Source organism: Pavona decussata, unplaced genomic scaffold (assembly GCF_977016875.1).
Source record: "Pavona decussata unplaced genomic scaffold, jaPavDecu1.1 SCAFFOLD_176, whole genome shotgun sequence".
NCBI lineage: Eukaryota > Metazoa > Cnidaria > Anthozoa > Scleractinia > Agariciidae > Pavona > Pavona decussata.
In genome coordinates, this window is record NW_028145587.1 from 387,501 (window position 1) to 406,666 (window position 19,166).

The 19,166-nt window shown below is 38.6% G+C and overlaps 2 protein-coding genes and 1 long non-coding RNA gene across 3 annotated transcripts in view; 2 read left to right on the forward strand and 1 right to left on the reverse strand.

Moving 5' to 3' along the window:
• Nucleotides 1-19,166, reverse strand: part of LOC146463429 (uncharacterized) — a 225,147-nt gene that overhangs the window by 35,740 nt on the left and 170,241 nt on the right. The window lies entirely within an intron of this gene.
• On the forward strand, nt 4,891-18,470 carry LOC146463433 (adenosine receptor A2b-like). The gene is made up of 2 exons (XM_085084432.1): nt 4,891-6,485; nt 17,939-18,470. Exon 1 carries the CDS (start codon nt 5,276-5,278, stop codon nt 6,254-6,256), a length of 981 nt encoding a protein of 326 aa, XP_084940558.1. The 5' UTR covers nt 4,891-5,275; the 3' UTR covers nt 6,257-6,485; nt 17,939-18,470.
• Nucleotides 16,415-17,944, forward strand: LOC146463434 (beta-2 adrenergic receptor-like). The gene has a single exon (XM_085084434.1). The coding sequence runs from the start codon at nt 16,755-16,757 to the stop codon at nt 17,709-17,711; it is 957 nt and encodes a 318-aa protein (XP_084940560.1). The 5' UTR covers nt 16,415-16,754; the 3' UTR covers nt 17,712-17,944.

Here is a 19,166-nt window from a genome sequence, read left to right on the forward strand (position 1 = left end):
TGTGGAAAGAGTACTTTCGGAGAAATAACAAATATCGTTGTGCTTGTTTTTCCTGCTTGTCTAAATGGCTGACAAATATCGTTGTGCTTGTTTTTCCTGCTTGTCTAAATGGCTGACATGGAACATAGTAGGACGAGCATTTTCTTCTTGTTTATAAAACCCAAATTATTGTAACGGCGAATTTTATAAACTGGGAGAGTGGTTCTACCATCTGTATGATTTTCATTTGAATTGGTTCACATGCACCCGAGAACCAGACTCGTTTACTTTTACTTTTTGAGCGGTACTTTTGCTCAAAACATGGTCCCAAGGCCGACGTCATATAGTGCGGTTACCATGGCAACGATACATCTGCTATCCCCCAAGGTAACCTACCTACACACAAAAATTGAAGAGGGGTTAAAATTTTTCATTTCCAACTTTGCTTCACTTTCCTAAAGAATTGCTCTTAAAACGAATAAATACAATAAAATGGCAGGAGTACATTTAATAACAGAAGATACAACGCTGTAAACGTTCAACCCAAACAGCCAGCAACTTGAAAATCAATCAGAAAGATCGACAATTTTTTTAAAGTCACACAGTTTGTCAGCTTAAGAAATTCACCCCGAAAAATTACTTTACCTACACTCTATGTAATTATCAGCCCTATAAGCAGCAAACTTAGAAAGCTCACAAATGAACTGTCGTGTAAAGAGGGACAACGATCGCTATTCCCAGCGTTAATAGGTTTGTCTTTCTTAACAACTTTTTGGGCGACGCATTCTTGAATACTCGGCTTTTAAAGTAGCGGTAACATAGGCTGGTTGTTTCCCTTTTGTCAACCTTCAGTTATCTTTCTGCTCGCCTGCAGACAGAATATCTGTTCCAGTTCAACATAGTAAGCTTCAAGAAATTCTACCGCTCTAGTCTGATCAACTCGCAGATAAGTCACCGCGGTGGGATTGGATTACAAGTTTGTAATCAGCGCCTTCAACAGCACGAGAAGGTTAAAATTAATAGCTTGAAAGCTCTTATCCGCATTAAGCAATGATGAGAACAATTTTAAACAGCCAGCATTGACTATAAACCACATTTAAGAGGCGATAATTAGAAAAGGTTTTCGAAAACTTGTTGTCCATCAGTTTACCTCGACGCGACCGTCGACGCAAGCCAGGTCATATTCAGTCAGCTTTGTCAAACGCTGCAACATATCGCAAAAGTTTTCGCCCCTTTTCCATTTAGTCATCCGATCTTTACTAGTTGTTGTTTCGTATTTTTTCACTGCGAAAAAGTGAATGCAGAAGTGTAAATTTGATTGCATTTGGATTCTATGGCTGTTTTTTTTTTCGCCAAATTTATATTTCTGATGTCTTTACATCGACAGTACATTTTAGTTCCTGTTTGAAACCTCCGATTCAAAGATACTTCCGCTAAAATATAGTAACCAATCTGATTTTAATTTGCTGGATTTGAAGTTGATTATCCCAGAGGTCTTACTTCGTTAGTGCTGACATAAGGGAACGCAGCCTCTGATCTGGGAACAAGATAGGGAGGCAGGCTGCTGTAAATTAGTCTGCGCATTTGGGTCCTAGTGAGTTTTTTTCTGTACAAGCCGTAACCTCCCACGCTGTCGTTTTTAGGGGAATCGTATTTCCTCCTCCCCACAAACGCCTGCTTACCCAAGCGCCACATTCCTTTCCGCCGCTTAGCCAATCACAGTGAACCTTCTAAAATCTGGAAGGTTGACCTTGACCTAAAGGAGGAAAATTCAGGTATCCCACAATGCCTCGCTTCCAACTTTATTATCAACTCGATGTTGATACGCGATCTCGCATTTGTGTTGGGGCTTCTCGGAGTGAACGCTGAGCTGCCCTCTCCGTCGCCATTGCTTTACGTGAATTGCTTAGATTTTAGACAGTCAGAGTTATGTCAATTCGTCAAACTTAGCCTGTTGTCGGTTCCTAACGATCATGGGACACGTTAGTTTTCCAAAAGACTTACGAGGGCGGCTTCTTTGCTTGTTTCTGCGATCAGAAACATTGAACGGCCGCTTGCCACTCGACTCTTCTTCGACTTCTTCCATGAATATCGACTTAAAAGGAAGCATTTATGTCACCACTTGATGTCCTTACACGAATAGAACCGAACAGAATCATGCTTAAGTACTGTTCATTTCGACCGGGAAAACGAGTGATCGTTCAAAAGCAGTTACTATAAAAGCATTATGCAGTTGTTTACATGTTTGGCGCCAATTTAGGCAAACTTCAACGAACACAAATTCCTTCAAAACATGAGGACTTAAGGGGACCTTGAATAAAATTCAAAGGAGATACTATTCGAGCAACAACAGGCAAGATTTCACGCTAATGTACCCAGGATTGAACTCGCTAGGGTCAAATTTGGGTCAAGCATTTGAGAGCCGCGAACGAACAAAGCGAGTCGATCATGCATACCACTCCAAACAATTGTATGTTTTTCTTTATTCTTAGGCAAATTAGCTGCGAAATTGTAATGCAAGCTTGAACTCAATTGCCAAAGCAATACACAAAACGATTTAACTTACATTCTCAGATCCTGAATAAGGAAAAATAGCCACTTGAAATTCAGTCGATTTCGGACTGCGCGCTCGCCTTCGCATCGATACTTGACACCTTCTGATCGATAATTTTTCGCGGAGACTCATGGGATACCTGATTTCTCCTCCTTTCCTTGACCTCAGAACGCCTCTCTCGGAAACAGTGAAAAACATCACAACGGAGACAGACCGAGCTTACGTGAGCTTTTAGCACCGTGTGCTCTACGTTCAAAATTTCTCGTGTAAATGCCTATCAACTGACTGCAATAAAAAAATTCCTGACGGGAAATAGCGATATTTTCGTCAATTTGCCAACTGGTTACGCAAAGTCGCTTTAATATTTATCAAGCTTAATGCCTTCAATCTTGTCGACCTTGTCGATGTGGAGGAAACCGAAATATTACCCGATATGTCGGTAAACTTTAAAGATTTTGCAGTTGAAACTCGCTTTGTTCGTGCAATTTGTTCGGGGTCATGTGTGACATTTTCCACAAGGACCACAAGTTGATCGGCTCTTTGTCGTTTAACTTTCCGTTTAATAGTCTTTAATGGACTGATAAATACTGCAGATCTCCCCTTGATGCCTTCTACATTCTTCTTTGCTTTCTCGAATCGAGTTAGTCTGTCGTAGCACTTCGTACAAACAAACAAATCTGCTCCAGAGTTTCCGCACCCGTAAGAGGCGATATCTTCACCGATTGTCAACTCGATCAGGCGGGGAAGATCGATTACACTTTTCCAAAGATTTTGACTCTCCCAGCAGTGTCAAGACGTTGCACAAGAAGCGCTTGTATTCACATTCGATATTTGTTTTGGTGTTTCAGCCATGACCAGCCATTCCAGTAGTGAAAAAATATATATATTCCAACTTAACTCCCGCATCTCTCAAGACTGTATTAAACAGAGACTGTAGACACTGTACAAAGCTCGCGGGAAACGGAAGCGACCATTGTAACCAGCAATTTGATTTGATGTCATTAAACAATGCCTCGATGGTAATTGGCTAGGATGCTTGGGGAGTAAAACAATGGGAAAGGAATGTGGCGCTTGAGTAAGCAGGCGTTTGTGGGGAGGAGGTAATACGAGTCCCCTAAAAACGACTGCGTGGGAGGCTATACAAGCCGCTGACTAAGAATGATGAGGCTTTTAGTGAAAAGCAAAGTTATGTTGAGGCTTTTCGTGAAAAGCAAAGTTATGTTGAGGCTTTTAGTCAAAACTCAAGTTCAATTATGATCCCCAAAATTAAAACATCTCCTTTTCCGATGAATGCATTGTTTTTTTTTTCAATTAATGCGCGTTGACTTTCAGCGAAAAAAAAAATTATTATCTCTGCGTGCTTTAAGAATAAACAACTCAATAACAACTGATGTGTTCGAACTGGAGTTGAATATTCAGCTGTTGAGGAAGAGTTAAGCTGTCCATTCAAGAGACCATTTATTTACTCTTATTTGTGAATGACATTTCCTAAATTTCCTAATGTGGGTCTTCTTTTTTTTTTAGATTTGGAAATAAACAAAATATCCTGTTCGCTTCTAAACGGATGTAGAATAACAAAACCGAGAAAAAACAGGTGCTTTTAATTAATTAAGCCAAAATATTTCACCGATAACACTTGGCTGTTACGCATAATTATCTTGATCCGTCCACATGGCGAGCAAATGCATTAGTTTCGCCTCAAGGTGTTGCATTTACTTCCTTCCTCACTTTTGGGTAATCAGCACAAAAATAATTAGCTCGACAGTTCCATAACAGCGTTGTTCGTCCAAGACCCCTTCCAGCTCACATCCTTATGTCGCTAGCTTTAGTAGTTGCACTGATCCTGATAGCACAAGATTACTGTTAATTTGCTTTGCGCGACAAAAGAAAATAAAAACCTTCAAAAAATTAAAACATAAGAGATAATTGATATAGATTGCTTTATACCTTTAACTTTCTATAGGGGAGCAGAGGCTAGATTTTTAGAAATTTTAATAAAGTTCTGCAGAAAATGCCGAATGCCGAATAAATATATATTGATAAAAAGTCAGTCTTTCAATAGCGAAGGCTAGAAACGCACAGTAGGCCTTGAACAATTTTTTTTTAATTAGTCAATTTCCTTTATAAGTGCAAAACATATTGGCCATATGAAAATTTATTTGAAGATATATTTCAGGTTTTATCTAGCTTTCAAAAATTTATTGCTCAGGGCTAAGTTATCATGTGGAAAATCAACTTTAGACGGACCAATTTAGAAATGTTTTGTTTTCAAATGCAAATATTTTAAAAGAACATTTGCTGTCGAAAATGAATTGAACCAATGGACAAACTTTGAACGTCACTGCCTACGAGTCACGTTTGATAACATTCAATTCGCTATATAAGCTAGTAGTGATTTTTTATTGAGCAATAGAAGGTATGTACATGTTAGTTTATATCAAAATGCGCCACAAAGAGTGAAGATTCCTTTGACAAGTTCATCATTATTCAGTGGGAATCGAAGGAAGAAAGAGAAATATATTTTTATTGACTCTGAAGAAATCTTCGCCAGCTTCTGCAACGAGCGATTCAGGCTTTCGGACAGCGAAATATCGGCTAGTTCCTTCAGCTGTTGCTCACTTTGAAGAACACAGTGACAAATTGTAATATCTCTGGCACAATTTCCCATCGTTGCATCATCACAACCGGAAGCTGTAGACAACGAAACAATTCAAGTTTGAATAAGCCTTGACTACTTTCAAAATGCATGGCCCGCCTTCTTTCAAAATGAACACAACTGGTATCCCTGACAGCTTTACTGAGAAGCTACCTATCGGGATCAAAGTCGTCTTTGTTTCCTTGTACGCTCTTCTCACAATTGGCGCTATTTTTGGCAACCTTCTCGTGATAACAGCGTTTTGGAAATTTTCAAATCTCCGGAAGGCGTCTAACAGTATACTGGTGAGCTTGTCGGTAGCGGATATGTTGATAGCGGTTGTCTCTGTGTTGCATATTACTAACATCTTGGGTCCCAAAACATCTCCACACCAATTATGTGGCGCCACATCAATGCTAAACCTCACATTCAATTCCATCATCATTCTTCACCTCGCGTTGATCAGCGTTGAACGTTTCATCGCCGTCAAGTTCTCCTTCAGGTACCAAAGCATAGTGACAAATCGCAGAGCCCTGATAGCTTCCATCGCTGTTTGGCTTTGGGGAATTGGAGTTTGTATGGTTTTTCCTGAGCCGTTGAAAGCAGGCGGGTTGAAAACATTCACACAATTTTTGATGGCCCTGACGCCCTGCTTCAAACACTTCAAAAACCAACCATTCATTCTGCAATCAAATTCTGTCAAAGCCTACCTTATATTCTTGGTCATGACATTGTTGGTTGTGCCTATAGCTATCGTAGTCATTTCATACAGTTACATCTTCAATGTTGCTTGTAAGCAGCGAAAACAAATACACCAAGAAGAAGGCAACTTACAAGTGAGCATGAAGCGTGAGATGAAAGCTGCCCGTACTGTGGCCATTGTTGTGGGCCTGTGTCTGGCTAGTTTCGTACCGTTGGTAGTAATACTGTGCCTCCGTTTCCTCACCTCAACAATAATCAGTTCCGAACACATGTACGGGGCATATTTTGCAGCGAGCTTGAACGCCTTGTGGAACCCTCTCATCTACTGTTGGAGAAACGAGAGCTTCCGAACAAATTTTGAAAGACTTCTGACGTGCAATCCATAGTCAAATAGACTGGAGCCCTTTGATTCAAATGAATCCAAAACTCAGAGGGAAATGACTGATCACACTTTAAAAAGCCGTGTCTCTCTGCTGCACTGTCCTGCAGGGTAAAACGTTATGAAACCCATCATCAAAATGCAGCGTCTCACGTCATGTTTATCGTTTCGGATAACCTCTGCTCCAAGGCACGTATACGGAAATTGCTTTATGTCAGTATGTCCTTCCTTCCTGGGTCAGAAGAAGAAGAGACGAAGAAGAGACGGCGAACCGAGATGTCAAGCTCGGCTTAGATAAGGTGGACGGCTCGGTGAATGTTAAGCCATTCAATAGCGCTTGAAGGACTCATAATGACGACAAGGGGACTTAGTCTTGCTGATACGCTTAGGAGAATGACGCCCAAGAATAAGATTCGTAAGCTCATTTAGTCTTGGTTAGTGCAAGTCAACAATGATTACTAGCATTCCATACTATTTAGAAAAGGAAAGATCTACCTTGGAGAGCCAGAAACGTTAAACTCGTGAATGGTTTTCAATGTATCATTTAGTTATTACACCGTATTGTATATTATGTATTTTTCAAGTATTCAGTTATTATCACTGTGCATCAAAGATTCGACTAAAGAACATATCTTCATGATTCTCGCAACACGAAAGGAAACACAACAGGAAAATAAGAGAAAATAAACAAAAAAAAAAAAAAAGAAAGAATCGTACAAGAGAAGAAAAAGCAGAGAAAGAAAACCTCCACTAGGCTGCACCAAAGGCTAAAATGTTGTGCAATTTACGACATGCATTGCGCACACTGCCATTAAGCTGCTTATATTGAGCGCAGTAAGCTGTTTTACGCAGTTTTATGATCTTCTGACCATTTTCATCTTTGAATTTGTTCAACAGTAACCAGAAAACGAACTTTTCTCTGTTTTATTCTTTTCTCTTCCAAGATGACTGTCTCCACTCATGGCAATTCCAACAGGTCAAATTTAATTTATTCGTTGCACAAAAATTTTAATTTTTAATTCAACTTAAAAAATGTTGTAAGGAAGATAAATCAGAAACCAAAAGGGTTTTTAGAAATTAAGCTTCGTCGTTTATAGTACAGAGGTTAAGTTGACGATACACTTAAAAACTGCCTTGGTTACTGAGAGACGGCTGAAACAATTATTTACGAACAGATCTAGTATTTCCTACAAATACGCTGTTTTAAGGTTTGCTTCAAGGAAGAGTATGAGAGAGAGAGTTAGAGGAAGACATATTTCTATCTAGAGAATTAAAATACTTAGAATTTTTTGAGATACTGAAAACGGTTTCATGTCTCAGTTGTTTCTCAAGGGAGCAAATTGAAAGCACGAGCATTATTACTCTTGTTGTAGGAACCAGTTAGTTTGGTTCTCAGTATTAAGTGGGAATGTACTATTAAAACGTATTGTGATATTAGATACCATGCCAGAATAAATACAATAAAATGGCAGAAGTACATTTAATAGCAGAAGACACGACGCTGTAAACGTGCAACACAAGCAGCCAGCAACTTGAAAATCTATCGGAAAGATCGACAATTTTTTTTAAAGTCACACAGTTTGCCAGCTTAAGAAATTCACCCTGAAAAATTATTTTACCTACACTCGATGTGGTCATCAGCACTATAAGCATCAAAGTTAGAAAGCTCACAAATAAACTGTTGTGTAAAGAGGAACAACGATCGCTTTTCCCAGCGTTAATAGTTTTGTCTTTCTGAACAACTTTCTGGGCGACGCATTCTTCAATACTCCACTCTTAAAGTAGCGGTAACATAGGTTGGTTGTTTCCCTTTTCTCAACTTTCAGTTATCTTTCTGCTAGGTTGTCGACAGAATATCTGTTCCAGTTCAACATAGTAAGCTTCAAGAAATTCTACCGCTCTAGTATGATCAACTCGCAGATAACTCAAAGCGGTGAGATTGGATTACAAGTTTGCTTCTTTCAGCTCCTTCAACAGCACAGGAAAGTTCAAATTAAGAGCTTGAAAGCTCTTATCCGCATTAGGCAATAATGGGAACAATTTTTTAACGGCCTGCATTTACTATGAACCAAATTTAAGAGACGATAATTAGAAATGTTTTTCCAAAAATTGTTGTCCATCAGTTTACCTCGACGCGACCGTCGACGCAAGTGTCATATTCGTTCAGCTTTATCAAACGCTGCAACATATCGCAAAGGTTTTCGCCCCTTATCCGTTTAGTCATGTGATCTTCACTTGTTATCTTTTCGTATTTGCTCACTGCGAAAAAGTGAATGTAGAAGTGTAAATTTGATTGTATTTGGATTCTATGGCTGTTTTTGTTTCACCCAATTTATATTTCTGATGTCTTTACATTTGCAGTCCATTTTTTTTTTCCTGTTATACGTTTTGAAACCTCCGACTCAAAGATACTTCCGCTAAAATATAGTAACCAATGAGATTTCGATTCGCTGCATTTTGACATTGATTATCCCAGAGGTCTTATTTTCTAAGTGCTGACGAAAAGGAACGTAGCCTCTGATCTGGGAACAAGATTGGGAGGCAGGCTGCTGTAAAATTAGTCTGCCCATTCTGGTCCTAATGAGTTTTTTCTGTACAAGCCGCTGGCTAAAAATGATGAGGCTTTTTTCTATCTATCTATCTGCCATTAATTTTAGTTAAAAGCCAAGTTATGTTGAGGCTTTTAGTCGAAACCCAAGTTCAATTATGATCCTCAAAATTAAAACATCTCCTTTTCCGATGAATGCATCTTTTTTTCAATTAATGCGCGTTGATTGTCCATTTTCCGTAAAACAATATAAAGCAAAACGAAAGTTTACTTAAAATATATATAATATACTCCTGTAAACTTTCAATTTCACAAAAAATTGTTTTAGGTTGATTGTCATGGTTTGTCATTGCTGGTTATATCTCTTTTTATGCAACAAAGTTGACGAAGATTTACGAATTGAATTTATTTTAGGTTGTCATGGTTTGTTAATTGGCATGTCAGTCATACAGTATCTCCATTTTAGGCGACAAATTTGTCAATAATTGTTTTTTCAACCCTTAAAGCGCCCCTGTTGAAAAAATAATTTGACGATTAGAAGACAGTGCTTTTAACAAGTCAGCCGAAAATCTGAAAACAAATAAAATAAATAAATAGATGAATAAACCATAATGCTCCTTTTACTTATAGTGAAAAGGTAGAAAAAAATTGCAAGTACGTGAATTGAGGGTTTTCTTCAAAGAAAACAAGTTTTAATCCCATGTTATTTATTCACTAAAAAAAACATGGTACAGAGCGTCAAGTATTAAATAAAAATGCTAATTTGCAATTGTCAAATTCAAAAATTGACAACCGTGAACTTCAAAAGATGGCAATTAACTGGTCTGGTTAATTTTAAAAGTTGGTTCGTAGCGAAGAAAATTGCAAAAAACGAAACTGATACTAACTCGGTCTGTTTTCCTTGAAGCCGCATCTCTTCAGCGACCGACACAGTTACATCATGTCCGGTGATTATTTGAGGGAACAACGAGAATGGAATTGTAGCGGAGCACATACTAATTTCTCCATTAAAACTTCCATTGACAAAACGCTGATCGCATTCAGCACATTAATCAGCGTAGAATGCGTTGTGATAATCGCTGCCGTACGTGGAAATTCGTTGGTAACCATAGCCTTCTACAAATTTTGCAGCCTGCGAACTGCGTCCAATGTTATTCTGGTGAGTTTGTGTACCGCGAACAGTTTAATAGTGATCTCTTTGATCATAAACATTAGCGGAATGTCTCTATATCTAAGCTCTCATGACGACCATATGTTGAAGAGAATTTGCAGGGTAGAGGCATGGTTCAGCTTCACACTCATCTCTGTTATTATCCTTCATCTCGCGTTGATCAGCGTTGAACGTTTTATCGCCATCAAATTCTCCTTGAGATACCACACCATAGTCACTAAGCGCCGGGTGCTGTTCGCCTCCATAGCTGTGGGCTATGGCTGTCACTGTTGTCTTTCCACAGGCTCTCAGAGCAAGCAACAAAGAGGCCTACAGAAATCTTGTTCGTGCTGTGCATCCATGCGCCAAGATCCAAAAATACCATCCGTGCAGGCCAACACCCAGAACGCCGGCGTCAAACAAGTATCTGATCTTCTTAATCACGTCCATGCTGATCATCCCTCTGGTGATCATTCTTTGTTCATACGGCTACATCTTTATTGTGTCCCACAAGCACAGAAAACAGATCAGAAAACAAGGCAACATCCAAGAAATCAACAAAATTAAGCGTGAAATGAAAGGTGCCCGCACTCTCGCCATTGTTGTGGCAGTGTGCCTTCTCGGTATCGTCCCACTCTTGATCACTACAAGCCTTCGTTTTCTCGGCAAGCTACCTGATGATGTTTTTCGCCGTCCAGAGCTCAAATATCTCAGGTATTTTGTTCACGCCTTTGCATTTTGTTTAAACGCCGTTTGTAGTCCTTTTATCTACGGCTGGAGAAATGAACAATTTAGAGACGCTTTTCGCAGATTGCTGAAGTGCACCCTGAGTGAGGGTGCGAGCATTTTGCTGTTAGCTGATGCTGTGGACATCGCACGCTTATAACAGTGAAAAACTGAGTGACTGTTAGCGAGAAGGAAAACGTGGATTACAAAAGAAAAGCAAACAACTCTAGATAAGAAGTAAAGTCTTCGTGTACAACGTCGGTTTCCACTCCTCCCAGTCTGTCCTCCTCTCTTCTTGCTTCTCGGGCAACATGTCAAGAACAGCGATCAACATGAAAAAAGTTTACTAGCTTAAACTTTAATCAACTCATTCATAGTATCGTCACTCGTAAAGACATTAGATAGCCGTAAAACGGCGAAAACATTTAAAGTTCATCTTCGAAGACTTTGCATTTTTTTTTGATCGCCATCGGTGGAGGTGGAGGAACGAAAACAATTCAGAAGCACTTTTCGCGGTTTATAAAGTGAGCTTAACTCCCTGGCAATGGCTTCAAGGACATATTTCGCCGTTAGGCAACGGCTGACGACAGCACAAGCTAGCTGTTCGAAGAATAATTACTTTTACTACATCAAAGTTAAACGCACCATGTGCTTCTGTCGTGTGTCCTTGTGTTTGAGTACTCCACTCTTGAGATGACGAACGATATGGCCGGATATAACCATCAGAAAGAAACATTTCACACGCTTAAAGAACTGTAAAAATACACATTTTAATTGACTGATTCATGGTGCCGATACACATCAAGTCAATCCTACAACTGTAAATATTCAGTATGAGGCCAATTATAACGTTAGTAGAAGGTTATTAAAGTTCCAGAATATTGTCGTAGATTGGTTATTATAGCTTAAATGAAGGGCAATCTTAGATGACTGAAAGGTAAAAAGCCAACGTTACAGCTTTGTAAAACGTAGACAAAGAAATCGACCTTAAAGATATTACTTAAGGAGGCTGGAGGCAGTTTTTTTGGACTTAGGGTGGAAGTTTTGAAATTACAATCTCGAATACAAGATAGACTTTGATCTCCTTCATACTACATCATCAAAGGTAAAATTTACAATGAAAGATTTTAGAAGCAGGAGCATATATTTATGTAAATTTTACCTTTTGCACGACTTCACGTAATCATAAATATTCGCAGCACGTGAATAGCAGTGGAATAGACCGGGACAAACAAAATAAAACTCTTGTTCGGAGAAGTGAATAATGACTGAGACTTGACCAAGATTCAACCTTCTTATCTAACACCGGTTTCGGTTCTTGAGACTAAAATTTGCGTGAATATCGAAAAGAATTTTTACTCTAACCGCTTGTAATTTAACAGAAAAATCAGCCGTGGTATTTTAAAGATATCTCGATTTATGCAAAGTACGAACTTTTTCATTCATCTGCGCTTTATTTTAACTGTTTTCAAACATAAATATATTAAAATCGGAGACACCCATGAAGCTCAATATACATTTAGAATTTTTTTCTATGAGCAATGACCTTTTAACAGAAAAGACAAAGCGTCAAGTTTTATTTTTCCAGAGATATTGATGAAAAATGCTGGAATAAACAAAATCACCCCGTAAAAGTTGATTCATTATTTATTTGAAAACGCTCTTACAGACTTTTTCTAATTTCGCCTACAAGTTGTCTAGATTGAGTAGTTTAAATCCCTAAAGTTTCGTCGTAGAGTGTCCGACTAGATTGCGAGGTAATCGACGATGTTTAAATTGAGAGGCTATGCGCTTCCGTTGCTATGGTAATAGCTGTTGCCTGGAAACCGATGAGAAAATTAACTTTGATCATATGTTGAAATGTTGATATAGTATGAAGGAGATCGAAGTTTATCTTGTATGCGAGATTGTAATTTCAAAACTTCCACCCTAAGTCCAAAAAAACTGACTTTATTCATTGTACTATAGCTACTAAAAAAACAACTCAAAATATTTTATAAATGAGCAAGACAAGTGAACCTTCCTAGGGCACTATAGTGTCTTTGTCACAGTATAACTGATTAGTCAGATGAGCGGGATTTCAATTTAGTGATCGCTTTTTCAGAGCTTAGTCGGCTATTTATTCAATAAAAACCAGTGATAAACTGTGTTTGCAAGGGCCACCGCGACAAAATAAAAGTACCGGATCTTGTAGAGAAGGATCTAATCAGCAAAAAAATTGTAAAGCAAATAATCTAAAAAAAGAGCAAGGCTGATTTCACGGTCAGGGAAGTATATTTTCCAATATTTCGAAAGGCACGGCCTTTCTTCTTCAGGGTATGTTTGAGACTGACCCTGTGATTTTAAACAGTTACAATAGATACCTGAAAAATAGGTTAAAGTTACATAAACAAAAACGTTACAATTTGAAATTTAATAATACGACTGGTAAATAGGTAAAATACATAACAATGAGTTAATTACATAACTTAGGAAGATGAAAGACGGGAAAAATGTTCACGTCTCATCTCTCCTATTAAGACCTAAGGGTTCAATAGTTTGACCTCTGTCGATGAGGTATGCCTCTCTAGCTTTGCGTACACTGTCACGATTAGTTTTGATGAGTTCGAGAGGAATTAGTAGCATGTCAGAAGCGTTATGGTCGTTAGAAAGAAAATGTTCTGAAACTGTGGTGGGTTTGGAACTGTTTGTTTGTTTGTCGACTGGTCTACGGTGTTCGTTAAAACGGCCTTTAAGTCGTCGTTTTGTTTCTCCTATGTATTGTTTGTGGCAGCCGTTGCAGCCGTACCATGTAGTTTCGCCGGTAGAATGAAATGTGTAGCTGGTACGCCCGTCTGTTATATTCTGTTTAACTTGCAACTACATAAATTGTACAAAACGCTATTGGAATTCAAAAAGAAAATTGGCCGGGAAACCACGTGTTTTTTTTCAATTCAGAGATCAAGTCTCATTAAGTACAGAACAATTCGAAAAGGCTACCAAATTTCTGTAGAGCCAGAAGGCAGGAAATAACTTTTATGACGACTTTTTTTAGAGTGCACCTAGCTTTTTCGGATGAAACTTCATCGTCCTTCAGTACAGGTAACAGAACCCGCTAATGAGTGTGATTCAAGTGCAAGAAGAATATAATATAGCTAATTACAACGTGACAATTAATATAGAGCACATAACTCATTACAACGAGACAAGAAAAGTGAAAGTATTGCTAATTATTATTGTATTTAACTCCGTAATTCAGCTACATGTCAGCTGGAAAATGAGTTTAATAAAAGCGGTTTAAAAGTATAAAAAATGTTCTCAGTTGTAAAGATTATGACATGGCCCTCGAGTATTTGATGACCAGCGTTTTATTTGTTTCCTTGTTTTGTTTCTTTTCTCTTCCGTTTTCCTAACGAGTGTCTAAGAAATTCGTGTTCGGCCGCTTTTATCTGAACTTGTACTTTCCCCTACTGTGTGCAACGCCCTTGTGCCACCCTTACCTGCTATTTGCTGTACGGCTTTCCCCCAGGCCCTCATGGCCAATACGTTTCGGTGACGTATCCGAGAAGAACACCCCGTGAACCGAAACGAAAGATAGAGAGAGGCCTAGGAACTAGGCAAGTGCGACCTTTGGGTTTTTGTGTCAGTTAAACAATAATTTATTGCCTAACTTCCCTTAAGTACAAAATTGAAACCGTTTGTTCATAAATTATCTATTTACTTCTAACTGAACATGCTTTGTGCCTATTTATACCTGCTTTTATTCTTTTTATATTTCGGATCGAAATCCAAAGCTTTGTCAGGATCATGAAAAGCAGGAGGTAAAAGGAAATATTTTTACCTGAAATTTTACAGCTGTTGGGGTTTCGTACGTTTTAAGTTTTAGAGCACGTGGAAACGCACGGGAAATAAACAATTATATCCATATCAGCGCACTTGTTTTAGTCGAACATTGAATCGTTGTTCATATTGAAATTATCTATTCACTCCGAATTCAAAATGCTTTTTCCGTATCTGTAGCTGTGATCGAATCCAAAGCTCGTCACGATAGTAAAGGAGAAAAAGACTCAAATGTTTACAGCTGAAATTTTACACTGGCTGTCTCTACAGCCAGTTCAGTCAGTCATGTTACCCAATTATTTATCGACGCCAACGTGAGAATCATCTTTTTTTTGTCGGTGCATGCAACGAACTGACAAAAATTCAAAGTGAATAAAATTTTAACTGAAGAACCGAAATTCCGGGTTGTCGCGTGTTTGCATATTCCAGTGATAAATTTTAAAAGTACAATAGCTTTTCGTCTAGCAAGCACCTACCGGGCAGTAGAAATGTTTTTGGTATGGTGAAAACATGTATAAAGTTCAATTTCTTATTTTGAGAGGGGGGGGGGGGAACTTTAGTGGGCTATACAGGGAAGTTGTGCGCATGCGTACGGCATTGGCCATACCACGGGGATGGTACGTGTGTCTCAGTGCTGATAAGTGTTGTATACAGGGAAGCTCCGTCCGATAGGAGTGCCGGGCATATTCACCCTTTTACTATGCAAAACGTTAACCAAAATTTCAAAGAGTCACTGAACCACGGGGAGATTATTGCAGGGAATGTTCAATAGAGAATTCGAAAATAGGGGGAGGGGGTGCGTGCGGTAGCAGAGATTTTCTTAGGGGTAATTACTTCATCTTGCAGCTGGCAAAACAAAGACCGGCTCAATTGTCTTCAACGAAATTCGGATTTAAAGGACGTTTTGTTTTAGTTTGCTAAAAAATATTTTGCTAGCTTTTTTTCACGGCTCGTGAATAAAAAATCGCGCATTTACCCGAAAAAATATTTTAAAGCAAGAAGAAATGTTATCTTCCCCTCCCATCATGCCATGCGTCACTTTAAGTCGACCTCACGGCGGTAAGCTACTGTAAAATGAGGCTTTTAGTTTAAAGCCAATTCAGTTATGATCGCAAAATTAAAACATTTGTTTTCCGACGCATGTGTGTTTTTTTCACTTACTGGGCGTTGATTGTCAGTGAAAAAAAAAATTAATTTCTCTGCGTGCTAAGAATAAACAACTCAATAAGAACTTATGTGCTCGAAGTGGAATTGAATGTTCAGCTGTTGAGGACTGAAAGAAAATTAGAAGAGTTGAGCTGTCAAGAGACGATTTATTTACTCTACTTGTGAAAGACGTTTGCTATATTTGCAACTGTTACAAAGATAATTAATAGTATCGGTCTTCTCTTGTTTTGGAAATAGCTAAATAACCTGTTAGCTGCTAAACTGATGCAGGGTAGCAAAAAGAAGGAAAAACAGGTGGTTTATTTAGCCAAAATATTTGACCGATAAATGTGCTTGATGCGGATTAAAACATAAATTGAAATTCAGTCTTTCAATAGCAGAGGCTGGAAACTCACAATGGGCCTTGAACTATTTGTTTAACTAATCAATTTTCTTTACGGGTGCAAAACAAATAAATGGCCATTTGGTAATATAATTTTCGGGTTTCATCTAGCTCTAAAATTTATTGCACGGGAATAAGTTATCGTTTGAAAAAAAAACTTCTAAGAAAGCCTTATTTATGCGAAATAACATGAATTTGAGATAGGCCCATTTAGAAATAATGTTCTTTTCAAATGCAAATAATTTTAGTGGAAAATCAATACAGCCACTAGCAAAACTTTGACGTCAGCGTCCTCGAGTCACGTTTGAAAACATAGAATTCGCTATATAAGTAGCGAAATTTCTTTTTAAAAATATAAAGTATACAAGTTGATATCAACTTGCGTCAGAAAGAGTGAAGAATCATTTGACAAGTTCATCATTGCTCAGTGGGAATCGAAGCCGGAAGGAAGAGCAAATATATTTTCAGTGACTTTGAAAAAATCTTCGTCAGCTTCTGCAACGAGCGATTCAAGATTTCCGGAAAAGCGAAACCGCGACTGGTTCCTTCAGCTGTTGCTCACTTTGAAGACCACAGTGACAAATCTCTGACACAATTTAATTTCCCATGGTTGCACGATAAAAAGCGGAAGCTGTAGGCAACGAAACATTTTTCAAGTTTGAATATTTAAAGCCTTGACTACTTTCAAAACGCATGGCCCGCCTTATTACAAAATGAACACAACTGGTATCCCTGACTGCTTTCCTAAGGAACCACCGACCGGGATCAAAGTCGTCTTCGTTTCCTTGTACGCTCTTCTCACAATTGGTACTATTTTCGGCAACCTTCTCGTGATAACAGCGTTTTGGAAATTTTCAAACCTCCGAAAGGCGTCTAACAGTATACTGGTTAGCTTGTCGGTAGCGGATATGTTGATGGCGGTTGTGTTTGTGTTGTATATTAGTAACATCTTGGGCCCCAAAACATCTCCTCACCAATTATGTGGTGCCACATCAATGCTAAACCTCACATTCAATTCCATCATCATTCTTCACCTCGCGTTGATCAGCGTTGAACGTTTTATCGCCGTCAAGTTCTCCTTGAGGTACCAAACGATAGTGACTAATCGCCGAGCCCAAATAGCTTCCATCGCGGTTTGGCTTTGGGGATTTGGAGTGTCCATGGTCTTTCCTGAGCCCTTAAAGGCAGACGGGTTAAACACATTCAAACAATTTTTGATGGCCTTGACACCCTGCTTCGATCACTTCAATAACCAACCATTCATTCTGCAATCTAATTCCGTCAAAGCCTACCTTATCTTCTTGGTCATGACATTGTTGGTTGTGCCTATAGCTATCGTAGTTATTTCATACAGTTACATCTTCAATGTTGCTTGTAAGCAGCGAAAACAAATAAGCCAAGAAGAAGGCAACTTGCAAGTGAGCATGAAGCGTGAGATGAAAGCTGCCCGTACTGTGGCCATTGTTGTGGGCCTGTGTCTCGCTAGTTTCGTACCGTTGTTGGTGATACTGTTCCTCCGTTTCCTCACCTCAACGATAATCAGTTCAGAACACATGTACGGGGCATATTTTGCAGCGAGCTTGAACGCCTTGTGGAACCCTCTCATCTACTGTTGGAGAAATGAGAGCTTCCGAATAAATTTTAAAAAACTTCTTAAGTGCAATCCATAGTCAAATAGACTGAAGCTCTTTGATTCAAATCAAATGAATCCAAAACTCAGTGGCAAATGATTGATGCACTGTCCTCCAGGGAAAAACCTAAAAAACTCATCATCAAAATGCAGGTTCTCCCCCATCGTTTCACGTCATGTTTATCGTTGCGGATAATCTCTTGCTCCAAGGCACGTATACGGAAATTGCTTTATGTCAGTATGTCCTTCCTTGAGGGTCAGAAGGAGAAGAGACGAAGAAAAGACGGCGTACCGAGATGTCAAGCTCGGCTTAGATAAGTTGGACGGCCCGGTGAATGTTAAGCCAATAGCGCTTGAACGACTCATAATCAGACGACAAGGGGACTTAGTCTTGCCTATATGCTTAGGAGACACGAGAATGACATTCGTAAACTCAAGTCTTGGTTACTGCAGGTCAACAATGGTTACGAGCATTTCATACTATCTAAAGAAAGGAACAATCCACCTTGGACAGCCAGAAACGTTAAAATCGCTGATGGTTTTCAGTGTATCATTTAGTTATTACACCGTATTGTATATTTGTAAACTTCGATTATGTATTTTCAAGTATTACATACAGTTATTATCACTGTGCATCAAAGGTTCGACCAGAGAACATATTTTCATTTATTCTTGTAAACACGAAAGGAAACACAAAAGGAAAATAAAGGAAAAATAAACAAAAAGAAAGAAACGAGCAAGAGAAGAAAAAGCAGAGCAGGAAAACCTCCACTAGGCTGCGCCAAAGGCTAAAATTTAGTGCAATTTACGACAGCATTATATTGCGCACACTGCTATTAAGCTGTTTATATTACGCGGTTTTATGATATCCTGACCATTTTCATCTTTTACTTTGTTCAACAGTAACCATAAACGAACTTTTATTGGAGTTATTCTTTTTATTTTAAGTTTTTTTTCTAAAGCCCAAATATCTTGATCAGTGGTCTCTTCAAAATCCAAGATCACTGCCTCCACTCATGGCAATTCCAACATGTCAAATTTTATTCGCCACACAAAATTTTTAATTTTCAATTCAAGTTAAAAAAATGTTGTAAGGAAGATTAATCAGAAACCAAAAGGGTTTTTAGAAATTAAGCTTCGTCGTTCATAGTACAGAGGTTAAGTTGACAATACACTAAAAAACTGCTACGGCTATTGACAGACGGCTGAAACAATTATTTACGAATGGATCTAGTATTTCCTACAAATACACTTTTTTAAAGTTTACTTCGAGGAAGAGAATGAGGGAGAGAATTAGAGGAAGACATAACACTTAGGTTACTGAAAACGGTTTCGTGTTTCAGTTGTTCTTCAAGGGAGCAAATTGAAAGCACGAGCATTACTCTTGTTGTAGGAACCAGCTAGTGTGCGGGTTCTCAGTATTAAGTGGGAATGTACTATTAAAACGTATCGTGATACCAGATAGTGCCAGAATAAACATTAAAATGAAGGAAGT